This window comes from Dermacentor andersoni, chromosome 3 (genome assembly GCF_023375885.2).
Source record: "Dermacentor andersoni chromosome 3, qqDerAnde1_hic_scaffold, whole genome shotgun sequence".
NCBI lineage: Eukaryota > Metazoa > Arthropoda > Arachnida > Ixodida > Ixodidae > Dermacentor > Dermacentor andersoni.
In genome coordinates, this window is record NC_092816.1 from 128,683,020 (window position 1) to 128,707,686 (window position 24,667).

Here is a 24,667-nt window from a genome sequence, read left to right on the forward strand (position 1 = left end):
ATTTTACGTATTGCTACCAAAAATGATAGTCGATAACCCCAAAAAATTCTGGAAGGTGATAAATCCGAAGGAAGCGTGCTAGCACCCTCACTAACAATGCTGGTGAATCATGGCTGATACCGACTGTGGAGACATCTTTAACACTGCATTTTCATCTGTTTTTACCGACAAATCCGAAGCAACATGTTTTACATTACCACTTATTATTACTACAGCCGTGGACGCCATAACGCTCAACAGTAGTGGAATTTCATGCATAATAGATAAAATAAAGAATTCATCTGCCACCGGCACTGATCACATTAATCCAAAAATTTTGAAAAACGCTAACCTAGCTTGTTCCAGTATTTTCTGTTTATTGTTTTCACAATCGCTCTCCGAAGGAACCATTCCAGACGACTGGAAAGTGGGGAAGGTCGTTCCCGTGCACAAAACAGGTAATACTTATTCTCCTCTTAATTATCGGCCCATTTCATTAACAAGAATACCCTGCAAAATCATGGAACATGTCATTTACTCCCAAATCATGCAATTCTTAGATTACAATAACTTCTTCCATCCGTCACAGCATGGTTTTCGTAAGGGTGTTCCGTGCGTGACTCAACTAGCCATTTTTCTTCATGACATTGAGGCCAACCTTGATATTAATCTACAAACTGGCACCATCTTCCTAGACTTCGCTAAGGCATTCGAAAAAGTACCTCACCAACGCTTGCTTCTTAAGCTTTCCCACTTGAACCTACATCCAAACATCATCGCGTGGATTAACGAATCCTCACGCATCGCTCTCAGTCTGTCTTCATTAATAACCAATCCTTCAACCCGCTCCCAGTCACCTCCGGCGTCCCGCAGGGTTCCGTCCTCGGTCCCTGGTTATTCCTCATTTACATTAACGACTTACCCCAGCGCGTATCTTGTCATATCCGCTCGTTCGCTGATGATTGCGTTATTTATCGTTCGGTAACTAACCCTTCTGACCAAGAATCCCTTCAGGCAAACCTAAACCACGTGCTAAACTAGTGTTCGCAGTGGATGATGACACTCAACCCTAACAAATGTAAGTACATGTCTTTTCACCGCCGTCGCAACCCTTTTGTTTTTGAATATACCGTTTCTAACTCCCCTGTTGACCTCGTCCAGTCTTACAAATACTTAGGCATCACCATGTCTGATGACTTACCTTGGCGTCTGCACGTGACTAACCTAATATCCTCAGCTGATAAAACATTAAGTTTCCTAAAATGTCACCTGCGGGAAGTCCCTCAACACGTGAGTCTACAAGCATACATATCCCTTATCAGAACTAAACTAGAATACGCATTGCCCATCTGGAACCCTCCTCAAGCATATTTAACGAATGCAATCGAAGGTGTACAAAACCGGGCTACCAGATTTATTCATTCTTCATACTCATACGACGTTAGCATATCGTCTCTAAAATTGCAATCAGGTTTGTCTGATCTTTCTGCTCGCCGTCGCATTACCAGTCTCGTTTTGTATCACAAGTTCTTTTATTCGCCCTAAGACATGAACCATACATCTGCGCATCCCCGCCACGCAGATCCCATCGCATCGGTAACCCTCTTTAAGTTCAGTTCAACTCCTAGATCTCGCCTCTCTGCTAAGCAACGGTAGCACAGGACGGGCCCGCTTTTTAACACTGTATGTGCTCCTTTCGTCCTCTTAACTTCACTGAGCCCTATTGTTTCCCCATTTGCTGCCCTCTAATTCCTCCAATTGCACGGCTAGACTCGCCTCCCTAGATAACGTTCTAGCGTTAAACGTTGCCGGGTTCAGATTCCAATGGCGGCTTGTCCAGAACCAGGGATTCTTATCAAACTCTGCTGCATCGCAGGTCTGACCACCGCCGTGGTCAGTTGCTTCGCAGCTGCTGGGGACTGAGGGCTGGGGTTTGATTGTTGCATTCATATAGGAGGTTGTCGTCAAGTACTGTACCAGGGTGGCCAACCCTGCTCTGCTGAGGGAGTGCTTTGCCGGTTCTGATCACCGGTATCAGGCCGCACTCCAGGCCTGTTTATGCAATTTTATCAACACGTGGATTTTTTTTTAAATCCGGTGGAAAATTGCGCGGCACCGGGGTTCGAACCACGGTCCTCTTGCACGCGAGGAGGATGCTCTACGTCTACGGCGCCGCTGCACCTTTGCAAACACATTATTCGGTGCTAAATATTTTGGCGCCACTGCAAATAACCGGGAGTGGTCTTTTTGCTGCAGGAGACTTAATCAGGCTCGTACTTACATTAAAATAACTGCCTTTGAATGCATTCCGACTTGAAACTATATGTGTCCTTCGTCGGCTTGCTCACACGTATTCTTAGAAAGTTGGTCGCCGTCTACTTCTGATTTATCATCTCATCCGCTTGCATCTCCGAGGCGTTGTTCTGGCGGCAGTAATTGAAGAGATCGTAATAGATGAATTTAGCGAATGGTGTTTCGGTCTGACCTTTTTCAGCAAGGCGCGGTTATTTAAAGACCGCTGTGATATTTTTGGGCTTAGCGAAATTGAGCACAGGTAACTTGGCCAAAGTTTTTTTTTAGAGAAGCACTCACCTTGGCGTATTCAGCAGACAGGTGCTCCTGCTTGCCATAATCCAGAGCCTTCAGCTTGACGTCAAGGCCTATATGCTTCGCCAGCATCCTGATGAAGAAGCAAGGTTCTCTCGTCACAATCGCATACAATTCGATCGTCATTGCCCTCCTCGACGTTTCGTCAGTGTCACCACCGTAACTATTCTTTACTCGCAAGAAACCGCGAGAAAACAGTCTTCGATAGGTAGCGCAATCGACAAAACTTCCTAATAGGCCGTAACGTGAACGTCAACGATATCACCGTCTGTAAAGTGAGACCTGGAAAGGCACTGTGAACCTGTGGAATATTCTGGCGGGTAGAGTGGCTGGAGGAGGGCCGACTTCCGTTGAGGGAGACCTGCGCGCGTTTTCGAACGCACGACACAACAGTTGATTCGAGCCTGTTTGCCCTGCATTCCATCCAGTGCGACAGGCCAACGTTTATTTTTTATCAAGAGAGGCGCACCGTCATACATCCGGAGATAGGTCATACCCTGAAACGCGTTTCGTACATATGGGCTAACACTCGTGCTTAAGCGATAGGTATTTGTGTCTCTAAATAAATTAATGGTTCGTTGTATATTTTTTTTTCAGCAACGTGAAATATCATTTCAGTGAATATACGGTGGGTATGACGTATAATCTGCTCACTCTATTAGAATCATTCGCGGTATATTAAAACGCGCGCTGTGTCGACTACGGCAGCACACGTAAGCACTGATAAACGTCGCTAAAGCAAACGACACGCAGTTGCCTCTTAACGCATTAATTAGCACGGCCAAGATTGACAGCCGTGTAGATGAAGTATTCAGTCACGTACAGTAGGCTCTGTATTTTGAACGTTTGCACTGTTCTATGAACAAGAACTATCCGTGTTCGCACAACTGCATGCGTATTTAGCAGGAGCCTTGTTACCGCACACGTGTGACTCTTTGGGCACCTGACGACATCATGCGCATTTATTTTCTTTTGCATCTGGATTGCAGCTACAGTTTATGTCTACGAAGCCTTGACGAAGCTCGACGCCAGGAACGACGCCATGCTTAACGTTCAGGGAAGATTGCATTGACTCATAACATTTGCTATCTTAATGCGATGAATATTTGTGTTGATTATTGAACCCTTCCGAAACTCATACATTTACGCAGGTAGTCACATAGTGATGACGTTAACTTGTTAAAAAACCACTTCAATACGGAAATACAAACACGACGCTAGATCTTGTAACTTCGTACGCGAAGCGTGGAGCGCAGCATACCTTTATTTAAAAGAAACCATGCAGAATAACCCCGATTAGGACAAGCGTCCCTCAATCCTCGGGGTCTCCATTTAAGTCCGATCGGTTTGTATGCTCGTGAGCGGTGCTATTGGCCCTCCGGTAGCCGTCAATTTCAGTGTGTCCGGGTATCCAGAAAATCTTGTATCTAACTCGTCTTTCGTGTTGGCCAGCGCGGAGGAAGATTTGGAGTGCCTTTTGGCCAATTCTGCCATTGATGTAGTTACGGTATGCTTCCTTAGAAACCGTTAATATTTTAAGGGATTTGTTCGCGCAGTAACGCTCCGCGGCCGCTAGAGCAACAGCCATTTCTTCTCTCTCAGCTACCGTACAGTCCCGTGCCGACGCGCAAGTGATCTCCTTATAGCCCATGCCAATTACTGTCACGACGAATTTTTGCTCTGTTGTTCCTCGTTTCCGAGGATACAGCACGGCGTCCGTATATACCGTGTTCGCCTTGGTTGCTAGATATTTCTCTACATATTTCGCCCTAGCGTTGCACCTGGCTGCGTGTAGGTTTGGGTCCATGTTTCTTGGCAAGAACCCTAACCTGATGGTGCTGCGGTAATCATTTGGTACGCTTGTCGTTCTCCGTTCTTCCCTTTCTATTTTTGATGTCCCTGCCTTTTTAGAAGCTTCCTGCCCGTGGTAGTCTGCTGGAGTCTCACTATCTGCGACACTAATTGTGCTTCTTTGAGCTCCTCGAACGTGTTATGGAGTCCGAGCGCTAACAGCTTCTCTGTCGAGGTGTTGGCCGGCAGATGAAGAGCTGTTTTGTAGGCTTTCCTTATTATGGCGTCGGCCTGAACCCTCTCGCCTTTGTGTTGTAATAGGGGAAGGAGTAAGTGATTCGGCTGATTACGAGTCTCCTAACCAGCTTGACCGTGTCTCCCTCTCGCATGCCGCTTCTTTTTTGTGATACACGGGTGATCATGCGCACCACCTATGTTGTCGCTTGCTTGAGTAGGCTTATAGTGCGTGTGCAGCGTTGGTTACTCTGCACCCACATTCTCAGAATTCTGACGACTTCTTTTTCTGGTATTTTCTGTCCTTGTAGGCTGACGTTGAGTTCCTCTTCCGAGCGCTTTCCTCGTCTGACACTCAGGAGCTCGGACTTCTCCGTCGAGTGGGTGAGGACTCTTTCCCTGACGCATTCTTCCACGCATGCTGCTGCGGTTTGTAGACGTTCTTCTTTTTGGCTGAGCGAGCCTTGGTTGGTCGAGATGGTGATATCCTCAGCATAGATGGCGTGTCGTATGCCTTCGATCCTTTCCATCTTCCGGGCTAATCCAATCATTGCGACGTTGAAGAGGATCGCTGAGATTACGGATCTCTGTGGGGTTCCTTTGTTGGGTGTGTGGAACTTGTTGGTCCGCAGGTCTCATAATCTCACCGTGGCTGCTCGGTTTGATAGGAACGCTGTCACGTAGCCGTGGATTCATCGTCCACTGTTGAGGTCGTCCAGTCCCTTGAGGATGGCCACGTGGCTAAGGTTGTCAAACGCTCCTTTGACATCTAGTGCCATTATTATGTTTTCTCCGTTGTAGGCGGTTTTGTTTAGTACCTCCTCCTTGATTTGTAATAGGACGTCTTGAGTTGATAGCTTGGTGCCGAATCCGGACATGCTGTGGGGGTGCAGATCTTCGTCTTCCATGTATTGTTGTAGCCTCCTTGTCACGATTCGCTCGTACAACTTGCCAAGGCATGAAGTGAGTGATATCGGTCGTAGGGTTTCTACTTGTAGCTTCTTCCCTGGCTTGGGAATCGTTACCACATCCGCATGTCTCCATTCTTCTGGCACTGTCCTCGCTTCCCAATGTGTGTTGAGGAAGTCTGTCAACTGTGTCACCGCCTCATCACTTAGGTTGCGGCAGACAAAACAATAATCCACGACCAAAAGGAAGTATTGCCTTATGTGCAGAGGGCGCTTTCAATGCCGCTCTCAGACGCCATTTAAATACTTCGTGACGTGACCATAATTATTCATTTCATTATCAGTTAGCTCACGTCTGTGTAAAACAACTAAAACAAAACACAACGTTTTTATCTACTTTTGCATGCCTTGGAGGAGCCCCATAACCCAAAACACACGCACCTGTGAGCATTGGCCCGTGCCACACACAGAGAGAAATTATGGACGACGAACTATACATCGCAGATTTTCCACCTTGCTGAACGCTTTTTATGCACAAAGCTTCGATTTTATTTTTTAAGCATTTCTCCTGCTCTGCGTAACACTTGCATGATAAAGTCAGAAATAATAGAGCAGAGCTATGTCTTCTCCTTCCTCAGGAGCAACGAATTTAGGTGGATTTAAATATTGCATTTAAACTATCTTCACTGCGCTTGTTGTTATGACAATATTGTTGATGGTTGTTTTATTTTGTTATTTTTTTGCTATCTCATTTAACGGTGACTGCGTGATGCATTTTCCAGTTTCATCGCTACTACCACTATGATATGTCTTAATCATTAGCAGCAGTCAAGTGCCACTTTTGCTGTGTTTTGTCCCCAGGAAATAGAATTATGTACACATTACTGTGGATGATATTCTATTACGACCTGAAGGCGCCAAGCAGGTAGTCAACAGAGAAGTCACATAGGTTTGTAGTTCTGTTTGACTGAGGCTGATCGTAGTTACACTAGCATTGAAGAACAAAACTTAGAAGCAGTCTAGGCTTCCTATAAAACCCTCAGTCGGCAAAAGGAAATCGCCTCAATGTGTTTCACATTTGGGCCAATAGACTTTGTGGTAACGATGAATCACGACGAAAATTTCGAAATCTATGAGGTACCACGACCAAAAAATATTTTCTAACTTAGAACTACAAGTATTCTCACCAAGCTTTCTCCAATTAGAGACAATGCAATGCTCCATCACGTGCGCTTGGCGCTGTATTTTTACCACGAACACCTCAGTGTTCAGTGCGTTTCTAAACACAGGCTAAAAATCTGTTTTTAAGCCTTTCTTTTCCGGTCTACAAGATTTTGCGCAACGCACTGATGTGCAAATAATTTTGCTTTCTGTACACATCTTGGCCTCTTCGTAAACTTAAATTTAGGGTGTCCACAGAGCCATACTTTAACGATCGCAAATATGAACGATGTTAGTAATATTTCGTGGCCTATCAAAATGGTGAAATTGCTGCTGATTCATGAATGCAATTTTAAGTGCAAGGCATCTTTTCAGTCTTCTAAGACGAATTAGTGTTGCTGTTTTAGTGGATAGAGGTGGTTTTCAAATACGCTTTGTATCACGTAAACTTTCCTCCTTACGAGAAAATTTCAGTGGGCTTGACCTGGGCAAGATTTTTTTTTTCTGCGAGAAACATTTTATATAGTGACGTTTTGTACAATGCTGAACTATCTCAAAATTTCATAGGAATCACATAGGGTCGAGTGCCAGTTTTGGGACAGTTGGCACAGGATGACGCACTTGCAATTGTACGGTAGGGTTTCATCCTACCATCTATCGGTGGCATTAGAGAGCATCGGGAAGCCGCTTTCAAGACATTTTTTTTTCCTGATCTTTCATTTCTTCATAAGAACTAGAAAAAATGAAAGAAAATTAAATGAAAAACAGGCCAATAATACCTGCCCCATTTAAAACTCAAGAAGAGACTCTTTGGACGAGTTCGTATCTATAATCTATGAAGGCAGGCTTTGATCGCAATCCAGGGGCAAAAACAATTCAAGAGACAGACACAAGTGCAAAATTCTCAACTGTATTATTGAGATTAGCAATTTTTAGGTATTTCACAAATTTTACCGCATCCATCCATCCATCCGTCTTTCCGTCCGTTCGTCCTTCCATCTCTCGGTCTGTCTTTCTGTTGCATAATTTTTGCGCCATCTAAGCTCACTACGCAGTCCAGGTCTAAAGTATAGAACGTTTAACTTCTATGCTGACGGAACCGGCTTCGAAATGAACCGTCCGTCACACTCGGTTTATTGGGCCTGTCGCACTGGATACTTGCTGCTCTTCAGTAAACTTTCTTCGAGCCTACCTGGTTAACTGGGTATGAGCGATTCTCAAACGACAACTCGGGTTACTGAGTGTGCCGCTAGTCAATAAACCTCATTGTTGCCAACTTTGGTCATTGATTTTGTGCCACTGGGTATAAGCCGTTCTATAATTAAGTTAAAAGGGTTGAAAATTGAGCTTTTTGCTACATTGAAACAAATGGAGGAGCGCTAAACAACAAGAAACAGAAATTCAACCCATGTTTAAAACGTTCGAAGGCCGCCATGCGGGAAATAAACTTCCAGTTGGTAGTCGGCGCTCCGTCTTCCATATCTCTGTTTAATCCCGTTTACAGCGCTGTTTGCTTTTGAACTCCTCAGTGAACCTTTTGAACACCCACTTGGGTCACTAAATAGATGCCGCTGTAGAGGTGCAATTCTTAAATGACAAAATTAATAATATTCACAATTTTGCCGGGCTGGAGCTGAACTGAACCCGCCGTCATACAAATCCAGGCAATTATTTGCAAAGACACAGGGTGTCCCAACTAACTTTAGCCAGAGTTTAAAAATATGCGAATGCCACATAACTGGATACAGAACCAAGGTAATGTTGTTTCGCCGGCGATTGGAGAAACTCCGATTATATCTTTTTCGTTCCGCCTGATTAGATAATTAGTCCTAATGAATTAATCTTCTCAAATATTATGACTAGATAGGAAGTGTCCGTGAGAAAATTGTAGGGTGACACAAAAACCTACCGATACAGCTTTCTGTTGCTCAATACGTGAGACGTAAAAGCTTTTCCGAGCGCGAAAGCCTGCGAATACACGAAAAGTGCTTCGAGCGGCCAGTCACGCGGCGATTTGCCCTGGATTTGCGGTCCTCTTTCACACTCGGAAAACAATTTTATCCAGCACGTATTGAGCAACAGAAAGCCATATAGGGAGCTATATGAGAAGGTGATTAATAAATTAATGTTAATTATCTAATTAGTCAGAATTAACCATATTTGACTATCTAAGCCACGGCAAACAACGTTACCTTGGTTCTGTCCAGCTGCGTGTCATTCGGATATTTTTAAATCTGGCTAAAGGTAGCTGGGACACCGTGCATGTTTACCCTCACGCCCCGCGCGGCATTCTCGGTGGCGCCGTTAAGAGTCAGACACACGGTACGTTTCTGCGTCCGCTTTGACGTGCGGTGCTGCATACTCCGGCGTGCGGCATACGAGGATTCAAGATACAGGAGACGTGAATCCGTACGAGCGAGCGGCGCGTAAGTTCCGCCGAGATGCAGCGCCCCAGCTTGCACCCTCAAAGGATTTCTCATCCTCGTCGAGCATTACAAAATAAACCACTTTGTACAAGGCTGCTACGATGTACGCGAACACTGTCACTAAAAGCATGCCTGTGCCTGGAACAAAACAGTTGAAAAAGTGCGGGTTTTCCACTGGCGCCTCCGATGAGAGCCAACGAAAGGGCTGGAAGGCCTAGCTCAGCGGACGCCGCGGCTGACGGCGCTCGCAATCCAGCCCGCATTCGTCGAAAGGCGTTTTATTTTCGCCAACACGATTAGCAGAGTACACTTCTAGCGCCCGTAATTAAGTGCGTTTAATTTACTCGACGCCGCCAATGCGAAGGGCAAACGTGCCAGCCATCTTTATCTATCTACCTTTTTGGGCGCAAGTCGTATCCCTGAAGTTTTTCATGTAATTAACTTGGCATAGATGTCGACAGACATCTTAAACTTAGTGAACACTTAACCAGACTAAAACAGAGGATTACCTACGGGTTAAGAGTACTTCTAAAAACAGGAAACGTGTTTGCCCATTCAATATTACTATCATTACACATTTCATTTATTCGTTCCCACATTAACTACTGCGTTACTTGCTGGGGAAATACTTGCGTAACTCGTTGAAACTTATTGCAAATACAACAGAATCGGGCTATTTGGAGAATGACATTAATCCCATATAACCACAACGCCTCATATCTTTTACGAACTAATCACATTATTACAGTCACACAATTTGTTAAATATAACCTAGGTACCCTTTTTTTCCGTGAAATCAATTACACACGATGCGATAGCTTGATACCACAATATTCTCTATTAAGAGGAAGATTTAGCCCGAGTGTTCCTACCTAAATACATGTAAAAGCAGAATTCGTTTTTCTCGGCAACCACTGCACCAAATTTGGCGAGCTTTGTTGCATTTAAAAGAAAAACTTAAAATCTAGTGACTGTTTGGTTTTAATTTTTGAGTTACGTCGGCCATTTTTTCTTAAAAATCGGCAACAGTTAAAAATTTTCGAAAAACGAAACTATCAAGTTTACTACTCTGTAACTCAACAACGAGAAATGATAACACAATTCTGTGAACTGCATCTAATAGTACATCTAAAGCGGACAAAATTGATATGTTACACATGAATATAAAAAAATTAGTAATACGGAAATATCGTTTTTGCAGAACCCTTGTAACCAAACTAGCTAACTCACGTAAGATGTAAAATGGCATAAATAACTTGTCCAGTTTGAATGGTTTACACAACCGTGATTTCTGTTTTTGGTGCTGAGCTAAAAATTTGTAAACTTCATGCTTCCATTTTTTTTCACAGGATCGAGTATTTGAAAATATTTTGAACAATATTCAAGCCCTAAATCGAAATTCCGCAACCAACAGTCACTAGAATTTAAATTTATCTCTCAAATCCAACAAGTTTCATTAAAATCGGTCCAGGGGTTATATCGCAAAATCGTTTTTGCGTTTTACACATACTTGAATAGGCCGCGTCGGAGTTGGGCGCGAGCTAAAGCTTCCTCTTAAATACTGATATTACCAGGTTTCCAATAAATAGGAACTTCATTTTACCCATAATACATACTAATTATGGCAAATAGAACGTTCATTTTTCATCTATCGCATTCTGGAAAACACTACCATTATACATTAAATTATTTATTAAAATTCACGAATTCAAAAAACAAATAAAAATTACATTCTGTCGAATACTGATGCCTAGTCCATACTCACAAGCATTCTTTCAGGGTGCCTTCCTTTCATTTTCAGTGCCATTCCATTAGGTTTCGGTTTCTGCCTCACATATACATTCGAGTTGGCAAATTATACTGGGTTCGTCACAGTATAGTATATGATGGTGGGGAGATTGTTCAAGAAAGACTGGCTCATCACCTCGAGCGTACCGGAATCTTGAAAGAACGCTAACATAATCCTAATCCATAAGGAAGGAGACGCCGAAGACTTGAAAAATTATAGACCGATCAGCTTACTGTCAGTTGCCTACAAACTATTTACTAAGGTAATCGCAAGTAGAATCAGGAGCATCTTAGACTTCTGTGATTCAAAGGTCCAGGAAGGATTCCGTAAAGGCTACTCAACAATAGACCATACTCACACTATCAGTCAGGTGATATAGAAATGTGCGGAATATAAACAACACTTATATATAGCTTTCATTGATTACGAAAAAGCGTTTGATTCAGTCGAGACCTCAGCAGTGATGGAGGCATTACGGAATCAGGGTGTTGACGAGCCGTATGTAAAATACTGAAAGATATATATAGCGACTCCACAGTCACCGTAGTCCTCCATAAAGAAAGCAACAAAATCCCTATAAAGAAAGGCGTCAGGCAGGGAGATACGATCTCTCCAATGCTATTCACAGCGTGTTTACAGGAGGTATTCAGAGACCTGGATTGGGAAGAATTATCTTAGTAACTTGCGATACGCTGATGATATTGCCTTGCTTAGTAACTCAGGGGACCATCTGCAATGCATGCTTACTGACCTGGAGAGGCTAAGCAAAAGGGTGGGTCTAAAAATTAATCTGCAGAAAACTAAATTAATGTTTAACAGTCTCGGAAGTGAACAGCAGTTTACGATAGGTAGCGAGACACTGGAAGTGGTAAGGGAATACGTTTACTTAGGGCAGGTAGCGACCGCGGATCCGGATCATGAGACTGAAATAATCAGAAGAATAAGAATGGGTTATAGTGCGTTTGGCAGGCATTCTCAGATCACGAAAAGCAGGTTGTCATTATCCCTCAAGAGAAAAGTGTATAATAGCTGTTTTACCAGTACTCACGTACGGGGCAGAAAGCTGGAGACTTACGAAAAGGGTTCTACTTAAATTAAGGAGGACGCTACGAGCTATGGAAAAAAGAATGATGGGTGTAACGTTAAGGGATAAGAAAAGAGCAGATTGGGTGAGGGAAAAAACGCGAGTTAATGACATCTTAGTTGAAATCAAGGAAAAGAAATGGGCATGGGCAGGACATGTAATGAAGAGGGAAGGTAACCGATGGTCATTAAGGGTTACGGAGTGGATTCCAAGGGAAGGGAAGCGTAGCAGGGGGCGGCAGAAAGTTAGGTGGGCGGATGCGATTAAGAAGTTTGCAGGGACTACATGGCCAGACTTAGTACATGACCGGGGCAGTTGTAGAAGTATGGAAGAGGCCTTTGCCCTGCAGTGTGCGTAACCAGGCTGATGATGATGATGACTCTGTTCGTCACGTCACCTACGATGTTACTTTATCAGTTGTCAACGAGATTATGTTACAGTGCTCTTTTTCGTGACATTTATGCATACGTAATTCTTCAATCATGCTATTCATAATAAAGCCTATAATTTTTATATGTTAACGATTTCTGGAAACTGCTGTAGTTTTGTTTTATTACGTTTACTTTGTAAAGGAGGTCCCATAACATTCTTTGACTTCGGGACCTCCTTCTATATATTAACAACTTGTAATCTTTCTAATCATCTCAATAAAAACCGATTCTGATCCTGAAGAGAGCAGCCTCGCTTAGGCAGACAGTGTGCGCCTGTACCTGTGAAGTGCCCTTGGATCGCGGCTCCCGATCTCACCAGTAGCTTCGTACTTGTGTACTTATGCGGTCCTTTGCAGAACAAGCACGTGTTCGAGATTATTTTACTTACTTAGTAATTATTTGCTGTCAAGAAGCAATTTTAGCCGGTAAAAAGAAAAAGAAACCGGCGAGAAACCGGCCCGCCGGCGCAGCCTTAGTGGAGGGAACGTCAGAGAACGTCACATGCCAACCGCGATGTCATTGGCTGCGGCCAAAATGACGGTGCGGTTGCGGACGCGTCAGACGACGAAAACTCGCCTACTTTGTCGCACGCCGGGCGTCTGGTCTGGGCAATACGCCTCGGTTCCGGCTGCCGTTCGTGCGCGTCAGATGCATCATGGGACGTCGAATCAAACGGTGTATCCCGCTTTAGATGACGGAGCGTGTCCAGAATCAAGAGCGAAAGCAAGACGGCAATGCGGCGTATCACTGCATGTTTTCAATGCTACTCGCATTAACATCGAAATTCCTCGCGAGATATAGTCTGCCGAGATTTTTCTGCAGTAAACTAACCGTATGTACGTCGCATCATGTGTTTAAATAAAGCTCACCCAGCCCACCGATGCAATACTGTTTGAAGTTTCCGGTTGTATCAGTGTTTATGTTTTTTCTCCTACTTTGAGTGCGAAGCCTGTCCTCTAGCGGAATAAAATCATACCCCTGCAAACCATCACCAAAACTCATGAGTCCCAACTTCCTGGAATTAGTCTTAATATGAACAGCTGCTGAAACTTATTTCAGCTTCTTGGAATTCTCGTGATGAAACCTGAAAGTGAGCCTATCTTACCAAAATATGATCGTACAGATATATAGAACGTGTTTATTTTCACAACGCTCTGACATTAGTGCCGCAGGAATCTACTTAAGACCGGCGCAAAGAGACTCCAAGGCGGAGATTCCTTGCCGGTTCACTGCTTCGAAGTAGGGCAGTTCCACCTTCAGGCGATCGTAGTAAGCCTTGAGCTTTGGGTACTTCTCAGCGTCCAGGAAAGGCACCTGCGAATGAAAGGACGAATCGGCGTAATTTCTCTGGCCATAACGCGTTGCACCAATCGGAAATGAATACAATAATTTGGTACCCCAGGTCTGGGCACACTTTGGGCATATATATATATATATATATATATATATATATATATATATATATATATATATGTGTATGTGTGTGTGTCTGTCTATCTATTTATCTATCTATCTATCTATCTATCTATCTAGAGCAGCTTTCCCGCCAACTTTGCTACCCGGATATGTGCCACTTTGTAAGTGCAACTCCTCAATGAACCTCTGTGACGTCATTTCGGCGTCCCTGCTTATGCGGCAGTTGGTGCTTGCCAATTTTCCATCAATCTATTTTACGCCTGCTTGGGTCCATGGGCATGTATGTCTCAGGGGAAATGTGTCACTCTTGAATGGCCAAGACATCATTAAACACGTTTTCCATTGCATGGCGGAATCAAACTCGCATCGTATACATTCAGACAATGTTGTCTGAATGTGGATACACGCATGCGCAGCACGCAGCTGTCGCGGCAGCGCCTTGAGGTGGCGTGGCGTGTCCCGAGGGGATCTCGAGAGAGGAACCCTGCTGCGCATGCGCGTCACAGATGAGTCGTCTTTGCAGCGGTAGTGCGGTGGCTGGCTACAGTGCTCCAAGGCTAGTCGCATTAACGTCGACATTCATTAGGAGATGGCTTCTGTTCACTTGTTCACCACTGCGCACGATTCTCAGCAATGGCTATCCTTTATACATTATCAGATCTGGTAATGAAGTCGAGCGTTTTCCATGGCACTTACTAGAATGCAACTGTATAACCCTCTGCCGACGCGCCAGGTGTATAACCGCGGCCGTAATCAGTGGAGCCGAGCTTTCTAAGCGCCTCATAAGTAGGCCGCGAAACTTCTGACGGCACTTGATTATTGTTGCCGATGACCATACCGTGTTTGAAAACGCTCTGTGTAGCTGTGGACATTTATCAAGATTCATGGTGAAGAGTACCAGGTCTCACAATCTCTGTTCTATCGCTGATGTGTAACCTTTCCTGTCATATCTTCTTTTTTAATTTCTTCGCTTCGACGAACAATGGGCTTTAGGTTATTAACGTCATACCGAGTTTTGCGCGCAGTCGCTGATCGGGAAAATACACATCATTTCATCAAGTGCCCCCAATGTCTTGGAATGCGAAGCCAAAGCTATTGCATTTCTTGTCAAAATTCTGGAACTCGTGTGGTAGCATAAGAAGCCCACAGATTAATGCTCTAGACCGAAATGACATAGATAAATTTGTTCTGTTTCAATTGAACATTGCATCGAACTGAACTAATAGAGTTAATTATCACAGCGTTTTACTAACAGACATCGTCACTATCAAAACAAAAATACACAGCAGCACGAAATTGTTGTGTCATAAGATCAGGCCAGAAAATTTGCGGTTCTTTTGATTTCTGACCATACAACAAAGCGCATTTGCAGTACTGCAACAAGTGTATTTGTATCCATATTTTATCCCTATAACGATCGAAAAAGAAAATGTCTTCTGCTGTTTACAGTATTGTTCAATGAGAATGTAGACAACGCTTTTGAAAAAAAACATACGCCCAATAACTCCGACATCCTATAATCCGATATGAAACATATGGGATCCTATATAAAGACACCTTTTTCCTATATCTCATATCATGTTATTGGTTGTAGGAGTTATGGGAAACACGGGGTTTTTTCAGTAGGGTAAGGAATTACGACACAATGTAGAAAATGTTTCAACGTTGAAGAAGTGTTGTGAATATTGTCTCCTTCAGCAGCCACGTTTATGACTCAACCGACTATAACCAGTTGCTTTCTGCACACGACCTAACGCAACCGCATGAATGGAATTTGAGGCGGCAGTAAGCACTGCCTGAATGAAGTTTCATGCGGACAACAGTGTTTATACGATTGTGCATATTTTTTAAGTGGTGTATTAGAACGTGTATGTGTGTGCAATATAAAACATTCACTGTGTGTGTGCCATAAGAAATTCAGTGATAACACTTTTGTTTCGAATAATCAGACTGTATTACTTAGCTTACAGAATTGTGTGTAACAAAGCATGCTACTGATGAACACCGCAAATCATTCTTTGATGGGCCGTTTCTTCAAAGAATGTAGTGGGTTTCTGATCAAAGCAATTGTTTTGTTACAGACTTATACTATGACGAGATCTTGGTAATAGGGCTAATTCGCAAGCTCCGATTATTGGGGCTTGTGCTTATCACGCCGGTTTAGCACAAGGATAACGCAATATACTCTTACTTTCTTCTATGGTGCACACAAAGGAAGAGATTAATTTAGTCGAATGCTTGCGAATGATCTACCTCTAGCTTATCGGCAGTTAAGAGGTGTGACAATGAACTCTACTTTTATTCAAAATTAATAACCTCCGAACACAGGGCGGTATTGAAGGCAACAAAGGCGTCGCCAAGGACTATGAAGAAATTGCACATAAAAGCAAGGGAAATAGAGGGAGGTCAGCAGAGGATATCTCCGGTCGGCGCTATTTTGTAGCAGGGAAATGTGAAAAAGGTGTAAAAGATTTAAATCAAAGAATAAAGAAAGGAAAAGACGAAAATAATGAACGCGCCGACACGGTCTTGAAGGCGCCACATAGCTGTAAACAATATCAAAAACCCATACAGCACACAGTTACTGTTTGTCGTGGAATGCAGTGTGCCTTAAGAAATGCAGCAGCGTTTTTATAGTGCTTCCCGCTGACGTTAGTGTAGGCTTATCTAGGTTGGTTGAGAGCGCTGCTTTTTGCCGATTGAAACGAGGAGACACGGACAGAAGATGAGCCAATGTTTCACTGCACTGGCCAAATTGCCAAACTGTGCTAGCGGACATTCAAATTGTAAAATAGGAGGCTGTTTGAAATCCTGTTCCAAGCTGCATAGCGAAAAGAAGGGTGGAGTCACATCGTGAGAGGTCGGACGGAAGGCGAAGTTGTAGATCTGGGTCCAGAGGTATGAAGGCGCTTGCCTGCAAATTCTGATGAATTCCACTTATTCAATGTTAGCTGACATGCAAAGGCGCGAAGTTGTTTGGCTGCGTTGAATCGCGAAACACGGCCGAAAACGCAGCTGGTACCATTGTGGCGAAGATTTATCTTACCGTTTCTGTTCCACCGTAATCGATACCAGCCGCCACGATTGTGAATGCGCGGAGTTTACCGGGTGCCGGTAAATTTACTGGAACGGCTCCAACCGGTTACCATGATTTTCTAACAGCATGAAAGCCACAGGCTGGCTCTTTAGATACTTAATTTGTCCGTTTTATTTCTATTCGTCGTCACAGCAAAAACAAAATGGTAAATCAGCCATCGTTCACTGTCATCTCATGCTGAAATGAAGGTATACGCAGTGTTTCTTTTAGTCATCATCGAAAACAGTTATTTGTTTTGACGCCGCTATGCCTTTTGAGAAGGCCTGAAGGTGGGGAAGTTTGTCGCTTAACACTTAAACGAAGTGACAGTTTCGCACGCAGGACAGATTATTGACAGTCATGGCAAGGTTTAACGTCGCGCTTGGACTCTTTCGGTTCGGACCTCTGATCTGGCATTCATCCGCATGCAGGGGTGTTTGCTCTGCAGTCCGGCATTAACCTATACAGACGGAAAACCGCATGCACTGTTAAATTTTTTACTTTATTTTTGTGTGCTTTTGAAACATAGGATGTTGATTCTTTCTACAACTATCGCTTTAGTTTTAAACATTACTTAACCTTTCAAGGTAACTTGCTCTCTAGGAATTGTGGTTGTAACTTGAAATAAACCGCACATTTCTTGTCCAATCTTCTAGATAGTTTGTATGACACGAGTTGCATGGGCCACAACGATGTTTAAACTATACGCAGGTGAGACATATTGGCGCGACGCAGCAATAAAGGCAGCTCATACTGGGCAGAAGGAACAGCACCCTGGAAATTGCGAAATGCATCATGAATGCAAGAATTTCTTAAAGATGTTCTAATCTGCAAGCTGGGGCGTGCGCTTGTTTTGCAGATTTTTTAACCTTTATCCCACTGTGTGTTTGTCTTTTTCTGTCTAGATGTGGTGTAAATATTGTTCGCTCTGCATTATACTAAACTCATTTCGATGCAATACCGAAAGAAGGCGTTCATGGCATAATGGTTAAAGTATTAAGCTTTTGCGCGAGAGGTCCTTTATTCGAATCCGCCTGTTGGGCCATGTTATTTATATTCATTTACGTAAGTATACTTACATATATTCGGAACATCATGGTGACGACGGCGCCAGCCACGGACTTTCGCTTGGAGTAACTACGTAATTGCTATCACAGAGAAATGGCGCCCCAACACACCACAGCGTTCAACAACAATAATTGCTATGGTGGCTACTTTTAGCTAAACTTCTGCCCACTTTATCGACTTCGTGCCATCTCAGTGGCTCGTCGTGCCGATACTTCATTTCTTGTAGTTAGGATGAAAAGCACGCGCGAATTAACACCGCACCAGGCTGCCTCGGCATTTTTATGCTATGCAATCAAGGTAACGGCCAGGAGCCGTTCCGGTAAACGCACATGAGCCCGGTAATGTTCTCGCATTCTCAGGGTACTATGTTGGTATGCTCGGTGCATTGCTAAGAGATGTATTGTGACGCAATGTAAAATAACACATGGCGCTCTTTCTCTCGTCTCTTTTTCCCATCGATATTTAATTTTACACTGCTTCACGATAGCTTTATTAGCACTTCATTCGCCGTTGTGACAGCTGGTGCTGACAAGAGCTGGACCGTAACGCTATGCTAAAGCTCCGTGTTTGAAAACAGAGTATTTAAAAAGAGTATTTTTTTTAATTTGGGTATTTCCACAGGATTAGTAGGCCTCTGTTCCGGTTTGTTCATGATTCTGGGTGATCAGAGAGGATTTCCGCAAGCTCTCAATGTCTAGACATTTTTGACATTGCTTTTTCGATGATCTGTGGAACTTCACCGCAGCGCACCAACGTAACCCAGTGGGCAGTGTTTTCGATGAAATGTGTTTCAGTAGGCCACTGGAAATTCAAGAACTTGCAGTGAGTAACGACGAGAGATTAAGCCCTTTTATCAATATGCGTATTTACGGCACATAGTCGTAAAGCCTTCGCCGCGTTCTAATAGAATTTCGGTCACTAATAAAACACTACTATAACGCAGCAGGAAAGTTACCAATAATTGCCATAAATACACTTGTTACTAGAGCACACCATCTCGATGTTGCTAACTGACAGTTTTCAAAATTGGGGCCGACTTCCGTAATGGCATTTCCAAGAATGCTGCACACTGGTGGTTCCCCAACATGAACGAACAAACGAACAAAAATGGAAAGAGAATCAAGTTATGTCCAGCTTGTCCGCATGCGCAATATCGTGTCATTCTTACATGCAACCGATAGAGTTGTTTGGTACCAGCCATTGTACATTATATACAAAATATGTGTGTAAGTAGCGTCTACTGCACACGTGACACTTCAATCCTTGTTATTGCGGCTCGGCATATGGTGCTTACAGGCGACTGCAAAAGGCAGCTTGCATCACAGCTTACCTCAAGAACCAGGGTGAGGTGAGCCACCAAGCTTAGGTCAGCGAGGCTAAGCTTGTCACCGAGCACGTACTTTCCTTCACCCAGCACGTGCTCGAAACCCTTGACCACGTTCTCCTCAAACTGTTCCACCTCCTCCGCGGTAGGCTTCTTCAAATCATAGAAACGCGGTCTCTGTAAGGAAAAAGTAAACTTCTTCAGCATCCCATTCGTGACTTCACCATAGGGCGAATAGTAGATTAACTATATAGAAAACATCGTGTGCGATATGACAATTCTCTGAAAGCAGTCCTTATTCATAACCAACGCATGTGGGCAGGGAAGCAAAACTAACAACGACCCACGAGCGATGTGCCGCCCGAAACCAAGCTCAGAACAAGAAGCTCAGCTTGTTCTTAGTTATACTGGAGATACGTTTATTGTGTTGCATTTGCAAACAAAATATTATCTCGTAAGAAAAGATAACAAAGCTCGTCTGGCAAATAACGTTATACAAAAGATTAAGGACACGCACTATGGAAAAAATTATCGGGGGAACTCGCCAGTGGGACTCGTGAGATTTCACGTAAGTATTCTTTAGAGAGTCTCATCTTTCAAACATACGTCTCTCAGCTATCCGAACACATCCGGTCGTATAATGGCGATGTTTTTGCATGTGTTCCTTTTTGTTTAATTATTCCCATTAATTTTTATTATTGAATAAATAGTCTGCGTAATAATAGTTATGTTAATCACCAGTTACTAAGATGAAGATTGCTAATTACGCTAGGACACTTACTTACCTCATCCATTCATGCTAGCCTTAAGCATTCTGATGGCATGCCATAGAAATTGGACGTTATAATATTAGCCACCTCTAATTCAGTTTGATTAGGTTCCATTATTTTGCCCTTAATTGCTCCTGAATAGACTAGAATAGACTAGTGTGCCACTAGTGCGCCTATTGGCTCTCGCCACAGGCCACTTCCGATAGAATGGCGGCAACCAGGGCCGAGGCCTCCGACGTTGCCTCCGAGACTTAAGCGTACGCTCCGACGCTGGGCTGCCGCCCTGGCGAACGCAATGCAGCAGTGGGCACTGACGCCCATTTGTTAATAGGAGCACGCATCACTTGAATTGGTGCATCCGAGGCACGTGAAGCAAATTGAAATGCTTCAAGAAACGCCTGTGCAACGTTGCGCAAGGGTTGTGTGCAGGCCATTGACAACGCCACGCCTCCCTGCCGAAAGCCACCTCACTCCCTTGTCAAAGACGCTGGAAAAAGCATTCATGCGGGACGTGGACACGTGCCACAGCGACAAGGAACAAGGTGGCGGCGGCATGATCATGGAGCCACGTGTTGAGGCCACAGCAATAACGACGACATGGTAAGTTTTTCTGGCAGTTCAGAGTGCATTTTTCCGAGAACGCTAGTGCGATCAGGTAAGACAACCCCGCATACGTTACGCAGAGCGCGGACTTCTCCAACATAATTCAACACCACACACAGTGACTAAGTGCATGCCAAGCAGAATGAGAAGCGCGCATATGCTAGCAGATGTCCATCGATAAGCCTTCAAAGCATGCTTCAAACCATAAGCACGTTCCTGCTGTCACACGTGCGGCTTAGCTCTGACCCCCATCTACATGGGATATTGTTTTCTTATAGCCGCTATGCCTGAAGGAAAAGCGTCTAATTTGTCTCACCTCTTATTGGAATAAAGCGTGGACCAAGGCGCAAACTCTACTAAAACTCCGCGCTTGCTACGATTCTTCAGTTATGAAAACAGGAAGCGGTAATTTCTGATGGCTTAAGCGCACGGCCGTTGTTTAATGGGGTGAAGGATTCAGTGTATTGCAGTGAAGCGAGTGACAATTAGCGCTCATATGCAGTGTAAGCAACGCGTTATTATAAAAACTGTAAACCTCACTCGACTACGCTTATAGCTTTTATTATTATCTCAGCTGCTCGCCTAAGGCCTCCGCGCTGAAGCATACGGTGTGTTGCAGTGAAGCGAAGAGAACATTTGTCATAAAAACCAGAAAGCTCACTGTGCCACGATTGTAGTCTTTATTATTACCTCAGGTGTGCACCTGTGGCCTTAGGCTGCCGGTATTATTTTTCTTTTCGAGCACATTCACTATCATGAAATGTGTTCCTTTTTGTAGGTCTTTTTAACTCTAAATTGCGAAGTAGGCTTGATGGCACAATAACAACATGCAAGTGTACTGTTTCTCATGAGGACAACGCTCTCCTACAATATACGTTTGGATGAAAGCATTTTCATTTACCGTACTTCTATACTCACATGCAATGAACTCAAACTTACGTCAGCATGTCTTGAGAATTAGGAGCAATTAAGAAGTGCTTCCCTGTCAGTACACTGTTTTTTCTAGACTATTTCAGTTATCTCCGAGTTATAAGACCAAGTGTATAACCAATATGTTAACATCGGCAATAAGTGTGGCAATATGCCACAAAGCATCATAACGTGCTTTGTTCTGTCAGGTGGTCTCTCTGAGGTCTCTCATTAGCGTACCAGATGTGGCTCAAGTATTTCCGCTTGCGCTAGTAACCACAATGCATTATACAATCTTCTACACTTTTTCAGATTATATATCTTGTTGCAATAAGCATTCCTTAAAAAAAATTGTATCTAAACAATGGCAATAAATAGAAGGAATGTTCGTATATTTACGAGATGAGGGATGATTTCTGAAGAATACGCTCCTGTTTCTGCATACATTTCATGGATGCTTTTATGCGCAATATTGATCTGGTAGGTATTGTTCTTGTTTGTTAGGGGGGAGGAAGGGGGGAGGTTATACGCAATTCATGATGGTTAATGCGATTTTAAAAGCTTCTCCACACTGCTTATGTCTACTGCGGTGACATTGTATAGCAAGCGAAAATACCGGCAGCTTAATGCCTCAGGTCCGCATCCGAGGTAATATTAAAGGCTACAACCGTGGCCCAGTGGGGTTCCCAGTTTTTATAACATGTTGCTTACACTTAGTACCCGCGCAAATTCTCTCTTCACTTCAATGCAACGCACTGCTTACTACGACGCGGGGGCCTCAGGTGAGCATCTGAGATATTGAAGGCTAGAAGCGTGACCAAGTGATGTTTACAGTTTTTATTATAACGCATTTCCTACACTGCGTATTCGCGCAAATTCTAACTCGTTTCAGTGCAATACACTAAATGCTTCGCCGCATTACAGAAGTGTCATGCATTGAAGCTATCAGAAATTACGGTTTTCTTTTTTTATGTAACTAGAGAATCGTAGCAAGCTCAGTGTGTTACTACAGCTTGTCCCTTGATCTACGCTTTACTCCAATAAGAGACGAGGAAATTACGTGTTGGCCACGCGCTTTCCCTTCACACATAGCCGATATAAGAAAATAATATCCCACGAAGAATGGGCTGTCAGAGCTAAGCCACAGGCGCGACAGCAGGAAAGTGCTTATAGTTTGAAACATGCTTTCAGGGCTTATGGACGTAGTTCTGCAAATATGTGCGCGCTTCTCTTTCCGCGTGGCATGCACTCAGTCACTCTGTGTGGTGTTGAATTATTTTGGAGAAGTCCGCGCTCCGCGTAACGTATGCGGCGTTGACTTACCTGATCGTACGAGCGTTCTCAGAAAAATGTACTCTGAATTGCTGTGGCCTCAACACATGGCTGTATGGTCATGTCGCCGCCGTCTTCTTCCTTGTCGCTGTGGCGCGTGTCCACGTCGTTGACAACGGAGTGACGCGGCTTGCGGCAACGAGGCGTGGCGTTGTCAAAGGCCTGCACATAACCCTTGTGCAACGTTGCACAGACGTTTCTTGAAGCATTTCAAGTTGCTTCACGTGCCTCGGATGCACCAATGAAAGTGATGCGTGCTCCTATCCCCAAATGAGTGTCAGTGCCCACTGCTGCACCGCGTTCACCGCGGCGGCAGCCCAGCGTCGGAGCGTAAACAAACCTAAATGTCGGAGGTAGCGTCGGAGGCCTCCGCCTTGGTTGCCCCCATGCTAGCGCAAATCACCTGCGGCGAGAGCCAATAGGCGCGCAGCTCTGACCTCCCGGCACCCTGGGGACATGTTTCACCTCCGCGTGCATGGGACGAGACGTTCAGTTGAGGGACCGCCAGCCATTTATTCGCAGGCACGAGTGAGAGCCGGCGCGAGAAAGAAAATCTGGGGGCTTTTGCGCCTTGAATATATGAGTCTGACTAGGCCCTACGGAAGAGGTTTCTTAGCGCGCATTGTATTCGTTTGTCCCCGAACATGCTGGCATTGCGGAGTGCGGTCGAGTTTGCTTACGCTCAGCCGCTGGCTGCCCGCGCGGTGAGGCAGTGGGCGCGGACGCGCCTTTGTGATCGCTGTGTCTGAAGGGTCAATGTTCTGACTGGTGTTGTATAAGTCGCGGGTCGCTTTTTTCGTCACGACGATAGATTGGATTTTTCACAAGCACTGCTCCAGGAGGGCATATGTAACCGGCAAGCGGAGACCTCAGGAGAGCACCTAAGGTAAATCGATAAACCGACAAAGCAGGCGGCGCAGGATCTCCAGGGCACCTAATGGGTAGCGGGGGGATCAAAGCTGGAAGCAGGGCGGCCCGTGGGTAGGGGCCGCGGAGGCCGAAGCGTGCCAGGGGGTGCTCGCATAAAAAAATTGGCTGTCCGCTGTCGCGGACAGCCGATCTTATACACCTCTGGCACGCGCCGGCCCCGGCGAGTTCCAACCAGCGGACCAGTTGGGGTTCTAGCATTATTGTCCGGAAGGCGCCGCTAATAATGCGAAATAATGACACGTTGTTACGATTAGTAAAAAAAAAGCACGACTTAATAAATATAATTACGTCCAGCCGCCAACTTGTGACACTATGTTCAGCACTACCACGCCCCGCGAGTTATATCAATATACGGGGCCTGGGTTGTACTACGGTCGCTACTGCTCCCACAGAAAGACCTGTGATGTTATTTACAAGGCACATCGCCGTAAGGCGCGAGAAAGCTATGATCCGCCGCGACTGACTTAGCACGAGCGCCGCAGGTGCGAGACAGTCTGTCCGACACAGCGGTCGCCAAATCGGGCGTCAGTACCCGCTGCGCCGACCGCCAGCGTTCGAGAATAAACAAGCTCAACCCCACTACGCAATGCAGGCACGCCTAGGGACAAACGCCTACAACACGCGCTAAGGAACCTCCTCCGTAGTGCCTATGCAGGGTAGGAGCAAAAGCCCCTAGATTTTCTCTCTCGCCCCCGCTCTTACTCGGGTTTGCGCACAAAGGGCTGGCGACCCTCAAATGAATGCGGCTGCGGACCACACCGCGAGGCTGCTATCTCGATCGGGCTTAAGCCTCTACATCGGGCGCCTGCTCTGAGGGAGCACCGAGTGA

The 24,667-nt window shown here is 44.7% G+C and overlaps 1 protein-coding gene across 1 annotated transcript in view; it reads right to left on the reverse strand.

Annotated features, from left to right (window-relative positions):
• LOC126525246 (uncharacterized) overlaps positions 1–24,667 on the reverse strand; it is a 56,766-nt gene that overhangs the window by 19,291 nt on the left and 12,808 nt on the right. The window contains exons 4-6 of the mRNA XM_050173279.3: positions 19,301–19,471; positions 13,590–13,724; positions 2,572–2,823 (exon numbers count right to left, since the gene is read on the reverse strand). Of these exons, the coding sequence (XP_050029236.2) occupies positions 2,572–2,823; positions 13,590–13,724; positions 19,301–19,471 (558 nt within the window). The remainder of the gene's footprint in view (positions 1–2,571; positions 2,824–13,589; positions 13,725–19,300; positions 19,472–24,667) is intronic.